The 16,879-nt window shown below is 26.3% G+C and overlaps 1 protein-coding gene across 16 annotated transcripts in view; it reads left to right on the top strand.

Moving 5' to 3' along the window:
• The window catches only part of LOC117175996 (cAMP-specific 3',5'-cyclic phosphodiesterase), an 873,036-nt gene that overhangs the window by 800,237 nt on the left and 55,920 nt on the right, over positions 1–16,879 (top strand). The window contains exon 1 of one of the 16 annotated variants that reach the window (XM_033365933.1): positions 15,013–15,519. The exons of the other annotated variants lie outside the window; for them this stretch is intronic. Coding sequence (XP_033221824.1) covers positions 15,403–15,519 — 117 coding nt within the window. The 5' untranslated portion in view covers positions 15,013–15,402. Of the gene's footprint in view, positions 1–15,012; positions 15,520–16,879 lie in introns of those variants that run through there. 16 annotated transcript variants of the gene reach the window in all.

Consider the following 16,879-nt stretch of genomic DNA (forward strand, 5'->3'; position numbering starts at 1 on the left):
GATGAAATGTATTAAATGATTTGATGTTAATTATTCTTTTTTCTACTGGTATCAAATAAATATTGTTTAAATGTTTATTTTTAATTCTAAGTTGTGAAAAAATTGTTCTCAAGCTCCGCTGGGATTCGAACCCAGGTCTTTCAGATTGCTGGTCCGATGCTTTTATCCACTAAGCTACGTAAAAGCGAGATTAATTTCTTCACAAGAAACAATTAACATGAAATTTTTTAAGACATTTATCTGGTCAAAACCATAACATTAAAAATATATATAACTTTCGAATTTTCAACTTTCAGAGGTTGTGAAAAAATGTATGTCTTCTCTCCGTAGCTTAGTGGGTAAGAGCATCAGACCGGCAATCTGAAAGACCTGGGTTCGGATCCCAGCGGAGCTTGAGAACAATTTGTTCACAATTTACAAATAAATTAAACAATTAAAAATTATCTCAATAATATTTTTTATCGAAAATTGATCTCTCCTAATTGAAAATTCAACTATTTGTTTTAAAAAATTTTTCTTGGTTGTTAATAAATCTTTTTGTTACAAATTCTTATTTTTGGGTTAAGGGGACGACTTGCTACTAAAAATCCGTTCTACCAATTAACATCTGTAAAATTTTTTCTAAAATCCTTTACCTGCTAATTACCATTCCGGTATGAATCAGCAGACTTCACCCGCATATGTTCAGTTGCATCAGGTTTTACCCGAGTAAAACGATGACAGTCCTTTCACCGCTTCCGGTATACAGAGTAAACACTTGCAAATTGCAGGTTACTTAATAATAATTTTTAAAAATCTTCTGAAAAGAGACTGCAGAAATTTTAATGAAAAAGCTTAGAAAGCTTTGAAAAAAGCTTCTTAGAAAAACTTTGTGTGAATATAAATTTTAGTATAAAGTTTCCAAATAAATTGCCACGTGTCTCCAAGCTATGCCAAGTTTTTCTTTGAAGTGATATAAACTTGGAAGTTATTTTATTTTTCCTCGGAATCAAGTCAAGCATCTTTAATTCATTGCTGAATAAAGTAGGTCATTCTATGAAAAATATTCTTCTAGCTTTCTCGATTGAAATATTTGTCAGAATGTTGTGAAGTGAACAGAAAACACTTTATGCTAGAGCCAACTAATAAATTATGTAAAATATTTTTTCTAATTTATTTTCTTCATATAAGGAGAGGTATGTTACATTTGCAGAAATCTATAAGAGTTTGCAAGAAATAAATCAACGCTGTCATTTTTACTGTTCACAATTGAAGGATTTTCCATCGCTAATCTATTTAATTGAATAAATTTCAATTGTAAATCTTCAAAAGAGAACAATTTTATAAAAGCATTTAAAATTAAATCATTTTATATCACACATATTAAATATGGAAGTCTTCAATTATAAATTTTATACATTGAAGAATTTTCAATTGCCAATCTATTTAATTGAATAAATTTCAATTTTAAAACTTCTAAATTGAACAATTTCAAAAAGGCATATAAAATGGATTCATTCTCTTTTGTTCACATTAAATATTGAAGAGTCTTCAATTATAAATCTCTTGAATGGAATAATTTTCCATTTTAAATATGCACATTTGAATAAATTTTTGCTGTACATCTTAATAATTGAACAATTTTTAAAAACATTTGTAATTGCATCATTTTTTATTATTCACATTAAATATTGAATAGTATTTAATTGTAAAGATTATAAGTGGAAATAATTTTCAATGGTCAATATATTTAACTGGTTGAATTTCAATTTTAAATCTTTAAAATTGAGCAATTTCAATGAAGCATATAAAATTGTATCATACTTTATTAAGCATGTTAAATATTGAGGACAATTGTAAATTTCATACATTGAACAAAATTTAATTTCCAATTTATTAATTTGAATAAATTAGGATTTTAAATCTTCAAAATTGAACAATTTTTAAAAAAAATTTCATTTTTCAGCACTTTTGACTATAAACTATAAATATTAAAGAGTAAATCTTATATATGCAACAATTTTCTATTGTAAATCTTTAACATTAAACTACATCTTCCAAAAAAAGTATTCAAAATTACATCATTTTAAAATATTTACATTGAAAACTATAATTTAAAAAAATTACTTAGAATTGCACATTTGTGAAAAAAATTGACGAATTTCCAAATGTGCATCTTCAAAATATCACTATTCAAAAATCATATTGTTTCATTTTCAAGCTAAATGGGGGAAATTTTCTACAAAAATTTGCCTTTTCTACTTGCAATCATGAATTTTTCAATTAATAGTTAATTTCCCAACTAAATAGTCGAATTTTGAAACAAAAAGCATCAACTTTCAATTAAATAGTTTAATTTTTAACTAAAAAGGATCAACTTTCATTCCAAAAATGAAATTTTTTGTCGAAAAAATTAGTTCTTAGCCAAAAAGATTAATTTTTGACAAAACGCATAAATGTTGAACTAAATTGTTGAATTTTCAAATTAGATCAATTTTACACCAAGGGATTCTTAATTTCTTAATTGCAAAAAAAGCATTTTTAACGAAAAAAAACTCATTTTCCACACAATAGTTATTTTTTTGAACAAATAAATAAATTTTTAACTAAATAAATGAATTCTTAACAGATTAGTTCAACTTTGGTCCAAAAAGTTGATTTTTTAAGCTAAGAAGACAAAAATTTTATCAAAAATGTCAACCAAAAAGTTATTGAATTCTCAAACTACATGATGAATGTTCAACAAACAAGGTTAATTTTCGACCAAAAAAGAATAATTTTCAACCAATTAGTTGAATTTTCAACCAAAAGTATATCTTAATTGAACATTATAAATAGTTTAATTTAACCAAAAGGGACGAATTTTCAACAAAAGATATAAATTTCGCAGGAAATAGCTGAATTTTCAACAAAGAAAGATTCATTTTCTACCAAGGATGGAATTTCTAATGTTTCAATTGCGAAAAAATAATTTTTAACTAAAGAAAAGTTCAGCAAAATAGTTAAATTTTCGAATAAAGAAATTAAATTATCACTAAAAAAATTTAATTTTTAACAAAGTTGTTCCACTTTTGACCAAACCGTTGAATGTTTAACTAAAAAAGATAATTTTTCAACTAGAAATGGAATCCTCAAGTTATCAGTATAACAAATTAATTTTAAACAATAAAAAAAAAACTAATTTTCAATAAAAAAATTTTTTCAACAAATATGTTGAATTTTCAAACAGCAACATGAATTTTAAACAAACAAGTTTAAAAAACCTAAAAAGATGAATTTTTTACGAAATAGTTACATTTTTAAGAAACAAAAAAATTTAGATTTAAAATAAAAAATAATTGAATTCAACCGAAGGGAAAAATTTGCAACAACAACAAAAAAACACGTAAATATTAAATCCAATGTATGAATTTTTAAGTAACAAAAGATCAAATTTCTACGAAAAATGGAATTGTTAAATTTTCAATTGAAAAAAAATTCAATTTTAATGAAAAATAACGAAGTTTCGAGAAAATTTCAAAAATACGATTTTTTTGCTAAACAGGCATTTCTACAACCAAATAGTTGAATTTCGAACCAAAAATGATCATTTAAAAAAAAAATAGTTGAATGTTTAATTAAAAAGGCTGAATTTTCGACCAAAAATGGAATAATGAAATATTTTATTAAAAAATTATTCGGGTATATAGTTGTTGGCTTCAAAAGAAATATTTATTTGTTTAAATATTATTCTTGTTTTGCCGATTTTATTTTTCAGTATTTTTCTGTTTAAACTATAGGAGAGTGGAGCCAAGCCGACACTTTTTTAAAGTTATTTTTTAATTTTTTTTAGATTATTCTTTCATAACGTATTAAGTATGGCTGGATCGAGAATTTAGTTTGGTACCAAATTTTTACTGATGATTTTTAACTACGATGCTTTGTTTATCAATTATTAGAAAAAAGTTAAGTGATGGAAAATCGGCTAAGAAAAAAATCGTGAGGCTAAGTCGACACCTGACAGTTTTTTGAATGTAGAAAATGCCACATTTAAAAAAAATTATGATTGTAACCAACTAAATTCTCGATTAAAAAATACCTAATCCGTTGGCAAACAAAATCTTTTTGTATTACTATTCTATACTGAGAAGGTATTAGTTATATGTAAAATTGAACTTCGTCTGTTTTTATAAAATCTTCTCGCTTTGAGACCCTCTGAGTCAGAAAAAAAAAGGATTTTTACAAAAGTATTGACTAAGCCCCACGCGTCAATTTTTTATATTAGTATCCGAAAAATATTAAAAATAATTTGAAAATCAAAATTTAACAACAAATTCATGTTAAGCACCTATGTTTACGAAAAACCAAGATTACACAGTTTATGTTTTTTCTAAAAAAAGCAAGTATCGACTAAGCCCGACTGTCGAATCAGCCCCACTCTCCTCTATAATTTTTTTAAAGTCTTTTTAGTTTATTGGATTTCAGATTCACTTTGAAGTGAAATTCTATTATTATAATTCATGAGAGGCTTCCTGAAACATGACGCAACACTAAGCTTTGGTTTAAAATTTCGATTCTCTATTTCCTCTAGATGAAATGTGTCGCTCTTGGCTCCGAGTCTCTGTGTTCCACAAATTGAAATTCTGCAAATTCCTTGTGAATCCGCCCCAACCTTGTCAGGTGGCTCAGGATGAACATGATACTGACATTAACCATACTGTTTTTCTTCCCAAAATTGAATTTCTTACAAAAGGATTCCAGTTTCCCTAATTTCTTGTTTTCAATTACTAAATAAAACAATCTTCAAATTCTTTGAAAAGTTAACTGACTTTTTAAACTCAAGATTTTTGCAAAAAAAAACTTAAGTTTCTTTCTAGGCCAAAAGAAAATTTAAAAAAGGCGCCCTTTTAAAAAAAAAGGCTAAATTAATTTTTGAATTTTTTCACAAAAGGACGCTTTTTCGAAATTGTTTGGCCTAGAAATTAAAGCTTGGGTTTTTTCCTTCAAACACATTGAATTTACAATGTAAATTTAGGGCAACTAGTAAGTTTTAAATTCGACTATTAAGTGTAAAATTCAAAAATTTATAAAAAAAGATACTATTTGGTATAAACTTAACCTTTTTGTTACAAAATCAGAGTTCTGATTCAAAATTAAACTTTGTTGAAGACAATTCGTCTTTTTGGCGGGAAAATTTCAAAAATTTGTTAAAAATTAATTTATTTTTTGAAAAAATATCTTTTTTAGTAAAACATTAATCTCCTTGTTAGAAAATTCATTTTTTTCGTTAAGAATTTAAATATTTAGTTCAAATTTGATCTATTTTGTTGTTTAAAATTCTTTTTTGTCAAGGATTAATTTTATAATTCAAATATCTTACCACAAACTTTTTGGTTGAATATTGGACCATTTTTCAGTTAAAAATTATAGACCTGAAAGTTGTACTACTTTTTTTAAAAATAATTCTTTAATTTAAAGATTCCCCATTTTAGTTCAAAATCCATGTCTTTTGTTGAAAATTAAATTATTTTGTTCGAAATTCGGTTTTGTTTTTCTGTTGAAAATTTAACGATTTCATTCTTAGCAGAAAATTTATTTTTTTTTAACTTGAAAATTAAACTATTTGGATGAAAATTTATGTATTTTCTTGAAAAATAACCTTTTTTAATAAAAAAATTTGGTTGAAAACCAATCTGTTTTAGACGAGGATTAAATTGTTTTGTTCAAAAATCACCAATTTCGATTGAATTCAACTTTTTTACATTAAAAATAATTTATTTTTTTGTCTAAAGATCAACTATTACATTTTTTGTTGAAAATTCAACTTCTTGGTTGATAATAAATTTTTTCAACTGAAAAAAATATTCTATTTTCAGTAGTAAATTTAAATATTTTAGTTGACAATTTAAATATTTGTTGGAAAATGTATGTACTTTGTTAGAAATTAGTCTGTTTTGGTAGAAAATTAATTTTTTCACCGTTGATAATTTTGCAAGTTTTATATTCTACAATTTAAAATTTAAAATTTTGCAAATTTTACATTCTGCAATTAAAAATTAAAAATTTTGCAAATTTTATATTCTACAATTAGAAATTTAAAATTTTGATAAATTTATATTTTACAATTGAAATTTCTGTAACATTATTGATTTACACTCGAAAATTCTTTAACTTAGATGATTTAAAATTGAAAACTTGACTTTCGATATTACAATTTATCAAAATCATCCAAATTCAAGAATTTTTATTTTAACATTGAAATTTCGTAAAATTGAAGAATTTTAAATTGCAAATCATTTAAATTAATTAATTTTCTGTTGTAAATATTTCAAATTTTACAACTTCAAACTGTAAATGTAAAGCTTTGAATTTTTAATATTTCGAATTCAAGAGTTTTTAATTTCAGTAATTTAAGATAAAAAATTATACAGGTTTAAAGTTTTGCAACTAAAAATTCTGTAATTACGATAATTTAATTGAAAAATTTCTCTAATTTGAAATATTTGAAATTGAAAACATGACTCTTAATCTTCAAATAATCCAAATTAAATTTTGTTTATTTATACATCTTTAGAATTGATGAATTTTAGATGGAATTTCATTAAAATCGAAGAATTTTTTATTGTAAATGTTCAAAATTCTAGAATCTTAAATTTTAAATCTTTTAAATTGTCTATTTTTTTATTTGGAAAATTCACAATTAAATATGCAAGTTTTAAGTTTTACAATAAAAATGCTGTAATTTTGATTTACTTTTGAAATTTTTTCAATTCAAAATATTTAGAACTTTATTTTTAATCTTCAAATTCATAAAAATTTTAAGATTTTTATACATACATCTTCAAGATGAAAGAGTATAAAAATGTAATTCTTCAACATTGAAGTATATTAAATTGCAAATCGTCTAAGTTTAAGTACTTTTATTCACAAATTTTTGAAAAAAAAATGTTGAAAAACATTATTTCTTGTGACAAAAGAGAATTGCCTTCTATCAAAGAAATATTTTATAGGACGTATTTTTTTAGTATAAGCATCTTCAAAATGTAGCTTTTTGAATATTTTTTTTGATTTTTTATTATTAATTATATTTTATATTACTATTATATGAAGCAATTATTTTAATTTGATTTTTTATCGATAATTAAATTTTTTAATTTTAATTATATCCAGATGTTGCATCGAGCAAAATGGATTATACCATTTCTGATCTTAGATTTTAAAATTAAGGTCAACAATATATAGACATTAAGCCGTTAAATCTGCATAATAATTTTATAATCCAGGATTTTAAACATCAACATCCAGATTGTACAGCTTAACATCTATAGATTGTTGTCCCAAATTTAAAATATATATAATAAACTATATAATACTTTTAGTCAAAAATGTACATAAATTTATGCTTATCATTATTTTATATTCGAGATTTAAATTAAATTTTTTTAAAACACCTTAAAAAATTCACTTCTGACGAACGAGTGAATGACCTTCCATGACGGTATGGAAATTTTTTTGACTATCTATATAACCGCTAGTTGTGTGTGTTAAAAAGAGTTTTATTAGCATAATAAATTTTTGCTTTAGACGAGTTTAAAATGTAAATCTTTTTATATAACAAACATCACAATTAATGGGATAGATGAATTCCGGGAGTTCAGTATTTTTTATTATTTAAAGAAGAAAATTCGATTTCAAACTCAATTTTTATTTTCATTGTATATATCTGTGTAATTATACAAATAAGCAAATAGTTAAAAAAATATTTTTTTTTTACAAATAAATCATTTACAACGTACTTTATTTTAAGAATTCTCGTGATGTAATTTGCAATAAAGGACATTACATTAAATGAAAAAAAATTCTTTTTGCAATTGAATTTTTATAACTATTGCTCCTACCAACTTTTAGTAAATGGTTTTAATTTCAATAATTTATGGTTTTTTTCGGGAAAAACATTCTCTACAAATATACTGTTTCTATTTTTAAAAATAATTTTTTCTATTGCTAAAACTGTTAAAGAAATTTTTTTAAAGATATTTTTTTTTAATAAATGCATTTAAATATTTTTTACTTATTTTTAAAACTGGAAACATAAGGATTGTAGAGAATGTTTTTCCCAAAGCCATGATTTATTAAAATTTAAACATTTTTTTTTAAATTACTTAAAAGCAACGGTAAGCAAAAACTAAATTCGGAACACTATTGTTAAATTAATTATTTTTCGTAAGCTTCAAACTTTTTCATGAAGAATAATATATTTTATTTTATAAGACAAAAATAATAATACTTCAATTTTTGAAATTATAGAAAACTTTTTTCCCAGAGACCTGTGTTTTTGGACTATAACTATCTTAACTATCCTCTTTGGCTAACCGATTATAAGTCAATGTTTTTTATTTATAGTTCAATAACAAAATGTTATCCAACCAAAAAATACTTAAAAGATTGAAATAAAAATGAAAATGGATCAACCCATTTGTTATAAATAATTTTACAATATATTTTGTATTAAAATTAACATTATTTAGGAAAAAAATTGTTAACAAAAAAGATAACTGTTTGATTTTGAAAAAAAGTTTAATCAAATCCAACCGTTATTTCATCAATTTTCCCTCCTTGTAAATATTGAGAAGTTTTTTATTTCTGGAATTAATGGCGCAGCCAATGAATCCTTTACATTTATAATTATTTATATTTAGAATTATTTAAATGATGAAAATAGTAACTTTTGAAGTAAATAGTAACATTTGGTTTAGTGTCACTAATTCCAGAAAATAATATTTTTTTACGATTCGCAAAAAACAATTTTTCAAGCATATTAAAATCGTTTAAAAAAATTACTAAACATGTTCAAATAGAAATGATCTTGAAATTCATAAGCTGTATCCTTCCCCCCCAAAAAAAATTAATTTTCCCGATTCAAAGTCAAAAAAATATTGTCTGAACAAATAATTATTGTTTGTACAATTCAAATTTAGCTATAAAATGCTTAACTAAACTTCAATTTACAAAAATTTAATCGCAAGTACTTCCTTTATCCAGTTTTTCGAAAACCGAGCCATTGAAACCCGTCTGATACTTTCAAAATCCCTGGGCACGGGTTATTTTTGATCAATTGAAACAAAAAAATTGGGCATTTTATCCTAAAAATAAACCAATTTGTGGGGGGGGGGGGGTCGATTACCAAGAACCGAAAGTCGAACGATTTCAGGTATAAAGGACTACCCCAATGGTACATTCTTAACAAGGTTTCCATCCAAAGAAAAGAAACTACCTTTTTTTATTTTCTCCGCTAAAACAGCAAACTCATGTCGATTATTTTAGAGGTCATTTTAATGTAGAAATGTTGAATGCAGACGTGACAAAGTTACAAGTGGAGCACACTAATAGCTATGAGTAGCATTTCCTCGAGATCTACTAGACAAGAGAAAGGATTAGGTTGTTTCAAAGAATATATATTTTGTCTAGAAAAGAATCTTTAAAAATATTAATTCAGAGAAAATAAAATTGTGTAACAGAATTTCACAAAAAGCCTTATGTTTGCTAATATCAGTTTTTTTCATAACTTGAATTCAAAAAAGTCAATTTGTACAATTAAGTTACGAAAATTAACATTTTTGAACTTATTTTTTTAGGAAACGTAATTTTTTAAGTATCTCTTAAAAGCTTGTACGCAATTCTGTTACACAATTGAATTTTCCTTGAGTTTAGGCTTTTAAAGATTCTTTTCTAAATTTAATCAACAAAAACCTTAACCTTGCTACCCTTCTCTAAAGTTTGGTCCTTACTCTACTTTACAAATTTTTTTTGTTCTAAATCACATAGACTGAAGATTTCAAAGTCACTTTTCAATTTAATAAAGGAATTTATAAATCTCGTTAATTATATGTGGTTTATAGTTAAAAGATTTTTTAAATCATTATTATTGAATGAAATCCAGACAATCGCAAAGTAGTTAGATCCTATTGTTTCATATCAAATCATTTTTATTTTTTGCATCTAATTTTTAATGCATTTTTTTAATTCAGCGAATAGTAAACTAAAATAATATTTCACTGATTATTATAAGTTTTAAAAGGATTCGAAAATAAATATTATATGTTAAATGATGCAACAACCACTTGTATTAAATACGCGCTTAGTTTTATGCGGGAATAAAGGAAGATTAAATAAAGTTTATTGTTTGAAAATTGATTATGTAGTTATCAACCATGAGTCAATTTTTCTCAACATTTATTCGTACTTTACTTCTTACAATCAGAAAAAAATATTTTTCCAGATCACATCCATTTCAAATCAGGCAGGTGCTACACATCAAGTCTCACAATCTCTCAGCTACGAAATATATTGTTTTTTTTAGACGAAATTAGGTGAGGCGTATTTTTCCGATGTCAGGCCAAAAAAAATTCCATGAGTTTAGGAGTACTTTAAATGACGCGTCTATTAAAAAAAATTCTTTAAAAAATGTCTACACGTCTAAAAAAAGCTGCCGCAAAAAAAGACTTTTTGTTCTTTTTAAGTCATAGAATACTTTCCTTTCAATTAGGTTCCTTATTTTTGTTGAGATTGGAGATCATTTACAAGGAAGAGAAAAGAGCAGCCAATCAATAATATTTAGGAATTTATTATAAATAATTGAAATTATCATTTATTAACTACTAAGAAAGTATATCAGCACAGAAAGCTGGCGGAAGACGAGTTGGTCCTTTCTAATCCTTAGTCAGTATCTAAAAATAAAATGATATATATTACGGTCCCAAGGAGTTAAGAAAATTTATAAACTTATTAAATAATTTTTTCAATTGTTGCAACTTATCGGTTTATTTAGTTGATTGGATATTTTAGAAGGATGACAGGGTAATTAATATTTGTAACCTTTCCTACAGGTTTTCTATTAATTCATATCTTTCAATTTGCTTCTGAATAATCTAGAAAGATTCTCGTATACCTGTGGAGAATTTATGGCTCTTGCTTTGATACATACCTCTATAAAATGAGCTAAAGGGATTACTTCTGTCCAAAATAGGGGTTATCTCGAACGCGTCGCAGAAGGAAACTTGTTGATTGTTTGGCAGTGTCCAATTTTCTAGTCCTGTCTAGTCTTCGTCACGATTGTGCTGACTTATTATTGATCCGCAATTTCATCAGGAGCTTTCATTTAATACTTCCTTATTATTTGCTTGGGAAAGTGTTGAACTCAAGTGACTTGACATTAGCCTGATAGTCAATAACGTCATCAAGAATTAAGGTTTTATTTTGGTCTAAAGAAACATGTTTTTATTTAATTTTAATTCCTTGTTTTAGTTGAGATTGAAGATAACGCACAGGGATGAGGAAAGAATAGACAATAAATAATACTTAAGAATTTATTAAAAACAATTACACTAAAAATTTGTTAACTACTAACAAGTTGCGTCAGCACAGAAAGCTGACGGAAGACGAATAGGTTCCTTCTAGTCCTTGGCCAGTACCTTGAAATAAAAAAAAAAACTTATATTATGCGTCGTAATGGAGTTAGGGAAATGAATGTAGAAACTTATTGATCTAGGACTTACAGATTTATTTAACTGATTGGAGATTTGATAAGGTCAAGAGCATGATTAATCTCTACAACCTGCCATGTAGACTTGTGAAAAGAATTACTTCAGCAGAAACTGGATATACAAAATTTGCTGAGTTTTGAATCCGACGTTAATACTTTCGCGTTCAAACACTTGTAGGACGAATTTATACTAAAATGATTAAAGTTTCTCCAAAAATTGGAAGTCCAAGAATCTGATTTTGCGGTGCACAATACGGACACAATGAGGTTTTCATAAACAAACACGACCAAGAGAATTTCCACTTTTGGCAGACTGATCTAGAAGGATCGGCCTAAGAAAATTGTAGTAAAGTGTTCCGTGCCTATCTGCATCGCATGGCGCCTGCTGCGACTCCGTGTGCGTGCGCCTGCGCCTGCGCCAACCTATCACGACTAGCAGAAAAATTTACAGGAGGGGACTACTTCCCTCCACAAATTTCGATGCGAGTTCCGATCCGGCGGTTCCTCCTGAACGCGTACTACTAATACTACTACTATATACTCATATATATAGATATACTTTACGGCTGAAGTTTCTATTACTTCCTAATTTTTCTTTAATTTGAAGGAAAATTAAATGGTGAAATGTTTAACAAAATCTTTTTCTACAATTTATCGTGAAGTGAATTTGGTTTCTCACTTATATATTCTATACTAAATGTACAACTTTTTCCCGAGACTGTTGTTTATTTATTTTTTTTATTCAGAAATTCCTGACTACCGTAAATCACATTTGTGGGATTTTTCCAAATTGTAAATTAATGATGTTACAGTTTATATATATTGTAGACAAGTAAGTGCTGTATTTTTAAAGTCTCAAACCTTTGTAGCCAGTAAACGATGGCCAACTTTTAGTAGAATACTTTTGTCAAGTAACCAGGTAAAACTTGCATTTTTAATGGAAATACTTGGTTAAAAATTTATGTTTTATTTAAAATTCGACTTTTTGAGTTTCTTTTCGCGGAGAATATTTTTCAGTTGAAAATTTAACTATTTGCTTGAAAATGCAGTATATTTTTATTTGAAATCTTATTTATCTAAAGTTTTTCTTACAGAAAAATCATATTTTTGAGTGAAAAAGTCCACTGTTTAGTAAATAATTTGTCTTTCTGGCTTCGAAATTCAACAGTTTGGTTGAAAATTTGTCTTTTGGTAGAAATCTAATCTTCTTCGTTATAAATTTATTGTTGTACGTTGAAAATTAAGTTATTAGGAGAAAATTTTTAATGTTTTTGTTGAATATGAAAAAAAAAATATTGTAATCGTTATCTTTTTTGGTCAAAAGCTTAACTGTTTATTTAAAAGCGCAAATATTTTGTTGAAAATTTAAATTTTTTGATTAAAAATTCATCGTTTATGGTACAAAATAAATCTTTCTGGGTGGAAATTTCCTCTATTTTGTTGAACATTCGTCTTTCAATTTAGAACATTAATTTTCCTAATTAAAAATTGTTCTCTTTCAGTTGAAAATTCAACTATTTGATTGGCTGAAAATTCGTTTTCTATTGTTGTTTAAAATTCAACTTATTATTTCAAATTTCAACTGTTTTGTTATAATTTCGTTATTGCAGCTAGAAAATTCAACTATTTTGTTCCTAATGCAACTGTTGAAAATTCATCTCTTTGAAAAATAATTCAACTGTTTAGGTGAAAATTATTTTATTTTGTTAAACGTTCGTCTTTTATGGTCTTTTATGGTCTTTTCTTGGTTAAAAAATGTTTTTAGTTGAAAATTCATCACCTTTTTAGGAAATCTTTTTTTGGTTGAAATTTCAGTTAATTTGTATAAAATTCATCGTTTTTGGTTGAGCTCGATTGTTCTTGAATTAAAATTGAATCCTTTTTTGGTGAAAATATCAAATATTATTTGTTGGTTTAAAATTGTGTTTTCTTGTGTTAAAAATGCAATTATTTGATTAATAATGCATCTGTTTGGTATAAAACTAATTTTTATTTTAGAAAATTCGTTCTTTTTATTGAAAGTTTCTCCTATTTTGTGAAAAAGCTTGTTGGGTTCTATAATTATTATATATATATAATATATTCCGAATTGAAATGTGAGAAGTTTCAGACATTTCCAATAAGTTAGATTAATTTTATTCGAATGGATCACAGAAGAAAGTAATCATAAAATTTTTTGCAGGAAATTTTTTTAGAGTGATAAAGTTTTATTCAGACAATTTCACGTTTTTCAAAACACATGTGTTGTCATGGAAAAAAAATTTTAACCGATATTTGATAAAAGTTTATGCTGTAAATTTCATTTTTTTGGATCGAAACTTTAATCAGAAATTAATGGAAAGTTTATCTTCTTTTTTTTCTGTGATTATCATTCATTCTTACGTTATTATTTTTTATTAAATATTCTTCTTTCTTGATCAAAAATGAATTTTTTTGTTAAAAATTACACTTTCCGGGTTGACAATTCGACTAATAAATTTTTTAAAGCGTGACCCTCTAAAGGGCTCCACTTGGATTCGGATTATAACAGTGGATTGTTATTCATTTTTATGTTATTATCTTGGATTGAAAATTTATTTTTCTGATGGAAATGAATTTTTGTCTCGAAAATAAGACTTAGGTTGAAAATTGAACTAATAAATTTTTTTAGGGTTGAGTCCCTGAAGGGCTCCACTTTTATCAGTCCCTTAAGGGCTCTTGTTTAAATCGGATTAAAACAGTGCATTTTTAATCATTTTTATGTTGTTATCTTGGATTGAAAATTCATTTTTCTGATCGGAAAGAATTTTTTTCTTTAAAATTAAACATTTCGGGTTGAAAATTCGACGATTGCTTTTTTCTAGGGATGAGTCGCTAAAGGGCTTTACTTTGATTCAAATAATTAAAAGTGAATTTGTATCCATTCTTATTTTATTATCTTGGATTGAAAATTCATTTTTCTTAATCGGAAATAAACTTTTCTTTCAAAAATTGAACTTTCCGGGTTAAAAGACTAACATTGAATTTAGTATGGGTGAGAACCTAAAGGGCTCTCTTTTAAAACGGATTATAACAATCGATGGTTATCCAGTCTTGGGTTATTATTTTGGATCGAAAATTCATCTTTCTTGGACCAATAAATTTTTTAAGCCTGAGTCCCTAAAGGGCTCTCCCTTTATTCTGATTATAACAAAGGATTGTTATCCATTATTATTTTGTATTGACAATTCATCTTTCTAGTCGAAAATTAACTTCTTTCTCGAAAATTAATCTTCCCAGATTGAACATTCAACAAATAATTTTGTTTAGGGTCCAAGCCCTAAAGGGCTTCTCTTTGATAAGGCGGACAACAATAGAACTCGGTTTATTCACAGAAAGGGTTGTAATTTCTCGACTTCGGCCTTCTCACACTCAACTCCCCTCTCTTCCTATTGTGTGTATACATACACACACATGCACACTCATGCACCTAAGGAACATTCGCATGCCAGATATAAGTCTGCCGGAACGATACCAGTCACGTAGACCACGTTGAGCAGTCGAACCGGAAAGTACTCCACGGTAGTTCCAGTAAAGCGAGGCTCGGTGTGGTTTAAAGTGAACTTGAAAAGTGACGTTAAAGTTCAAGAAGCAAGGTTTCATTTTCGTCAAATTTACAAGTGTGAACAAACGGCTTCCATTAACGGCTCTATCATTCCAATCGGAAGAGGCTGGCACCTCTTCAGGCTAGTGTCAAGATTCGGACTTTTTGTGTCTTCCTCCCTAGTGAAGCAAACCGGAAGTAATCCCTTCTTAAGAGAGCGTCGACCACAAACGCGTTGAACTTTTTCTTTTTTTTTTAAATTAATTAAATCACACTGTGACGCGTTGTTTGGATGTGATAAGCAGTGCATTTTTGGTTTTTCTTTTTTTTTTTATCAAAAATGGTACATCAGACCAACGGAGTAGAGACCGGAAACGCTGAAGAGTCTGTAAGGTACCCACATTACCTTCGGGCTCTTGCTGACCTCACAGCTATGGCCAGCATTATGGCAGTCCAGGTAAACATTAGATGTAAATTAATTCAAAAATTGGTCCAGGACTGGTTGCAGTTATAAATTTATTACGTTTGGCGTTACATTTCTTGACCGGATATGTATAGATAATTATATTTTATGTTAGTTTTTTAGTCTACTGGTATTTTGCATAAACTTTTTTTAAATTATTTATCACAGAAAAAACAGAAGTTAAACTTTACATCGATTTCCGATTGGAAAACGCGAAGTTGTCTGAATAAAACTTTATCTCTCTAAAAAATTTCCTGCAACTAATTTTATCATTACTTTATTCTGTGATGTAAGACCAGTAGAGTGACGAAAAAAACTAACATTAATTGCAATTACATTAAATTTATATTTAACTAGGTTGTCAGGAAAAACCTGGAAATAAGGGATTTTGAAAAAAAAATCTTGAAACTGTCTGGAAATTTTTATAAGAGACTTACTAAAAATATTATAGGAAAATTAGTATAAGCAAATTATCATAAGCCTGTATTGAATTTTCTATAATTTTTTTGTGATTATAGAAATAGATGCAGGAAAACAATGACAAAAATGAATAATAATAAAATACTGAAATAATTTGTGCAAAAAAAGCAGAAAGTTTAAATTAATAATTGATTTTGAACTAATCTGGCAAAATGCATTTCAATTTTATAATCATTTTCCTATGATTTTTTCTATAATTATTCCTATAATGCTTTTATGTAAGTAGAGAAATTTTCAAGAAATTATCACTTACAAGATTAAAATTCTGGTCTCTGAATATTAATGGTCAGGGGAAAAAATCGTAATTGACTTTCCTTGTATTTCTATTTCTATTCCTTTTTTTTCTTTGCTTCTAAAGATTATATTTTTAGTTAAAAGTGTTGTAATGTGGTTTAAAAATAAAAATTCCTAATAAAAAGTCGTTCTTTTTTTTAAATTCATCTTTTCGGTTTTAAAATTAATCTCTTTTGGTAGAAATTTCATATTTTTTGGTTCACAATTTGAAAATTAATCTTCTTTAACATTTTATTAAGATTCATTATTTTTGTTGAAAAATCATTTCGTTGGTTGACAATTTTTTTTTTTAGTCGAAAATTCATTTTCATCACTGAAAATTCAACTATTCCATTTAAAGCTTCATTTTAGTTGAAAATTCATCTTCTTCATTAACGATTTATTTCTTGTATTGACATTTTGTTTGATAAACATTAAATTTTTTAACTGAAAATTTAACATTTCAATTTAAAAAAAAAATTTCGAATTAAAAATGTAACTATTTGGGTCAATTTAAACCACTTCGATAAAAATTTATTCTTTTAGTTCAAACTTAAACAATCTTAATAAAAAGTCATCCTTTTTGGCTTCAAATTCATTT

This window comes from Belonocnema kinseyi, chromosome 7 (genome assembly GCF_010883055.1).
Source record: "Belonocnema kinseyi isolate 2016_QV_RU_SX_M_011 chromosome 7, B_treatae_v1, whole genome shotgun sequence".
Lineage (NCBI taxonomy): Eukaryota > Metazoa > Arthropoda > Insecta > Hymenoptera > Cynipidae > Belonocnema > Belonocnema kinseyi.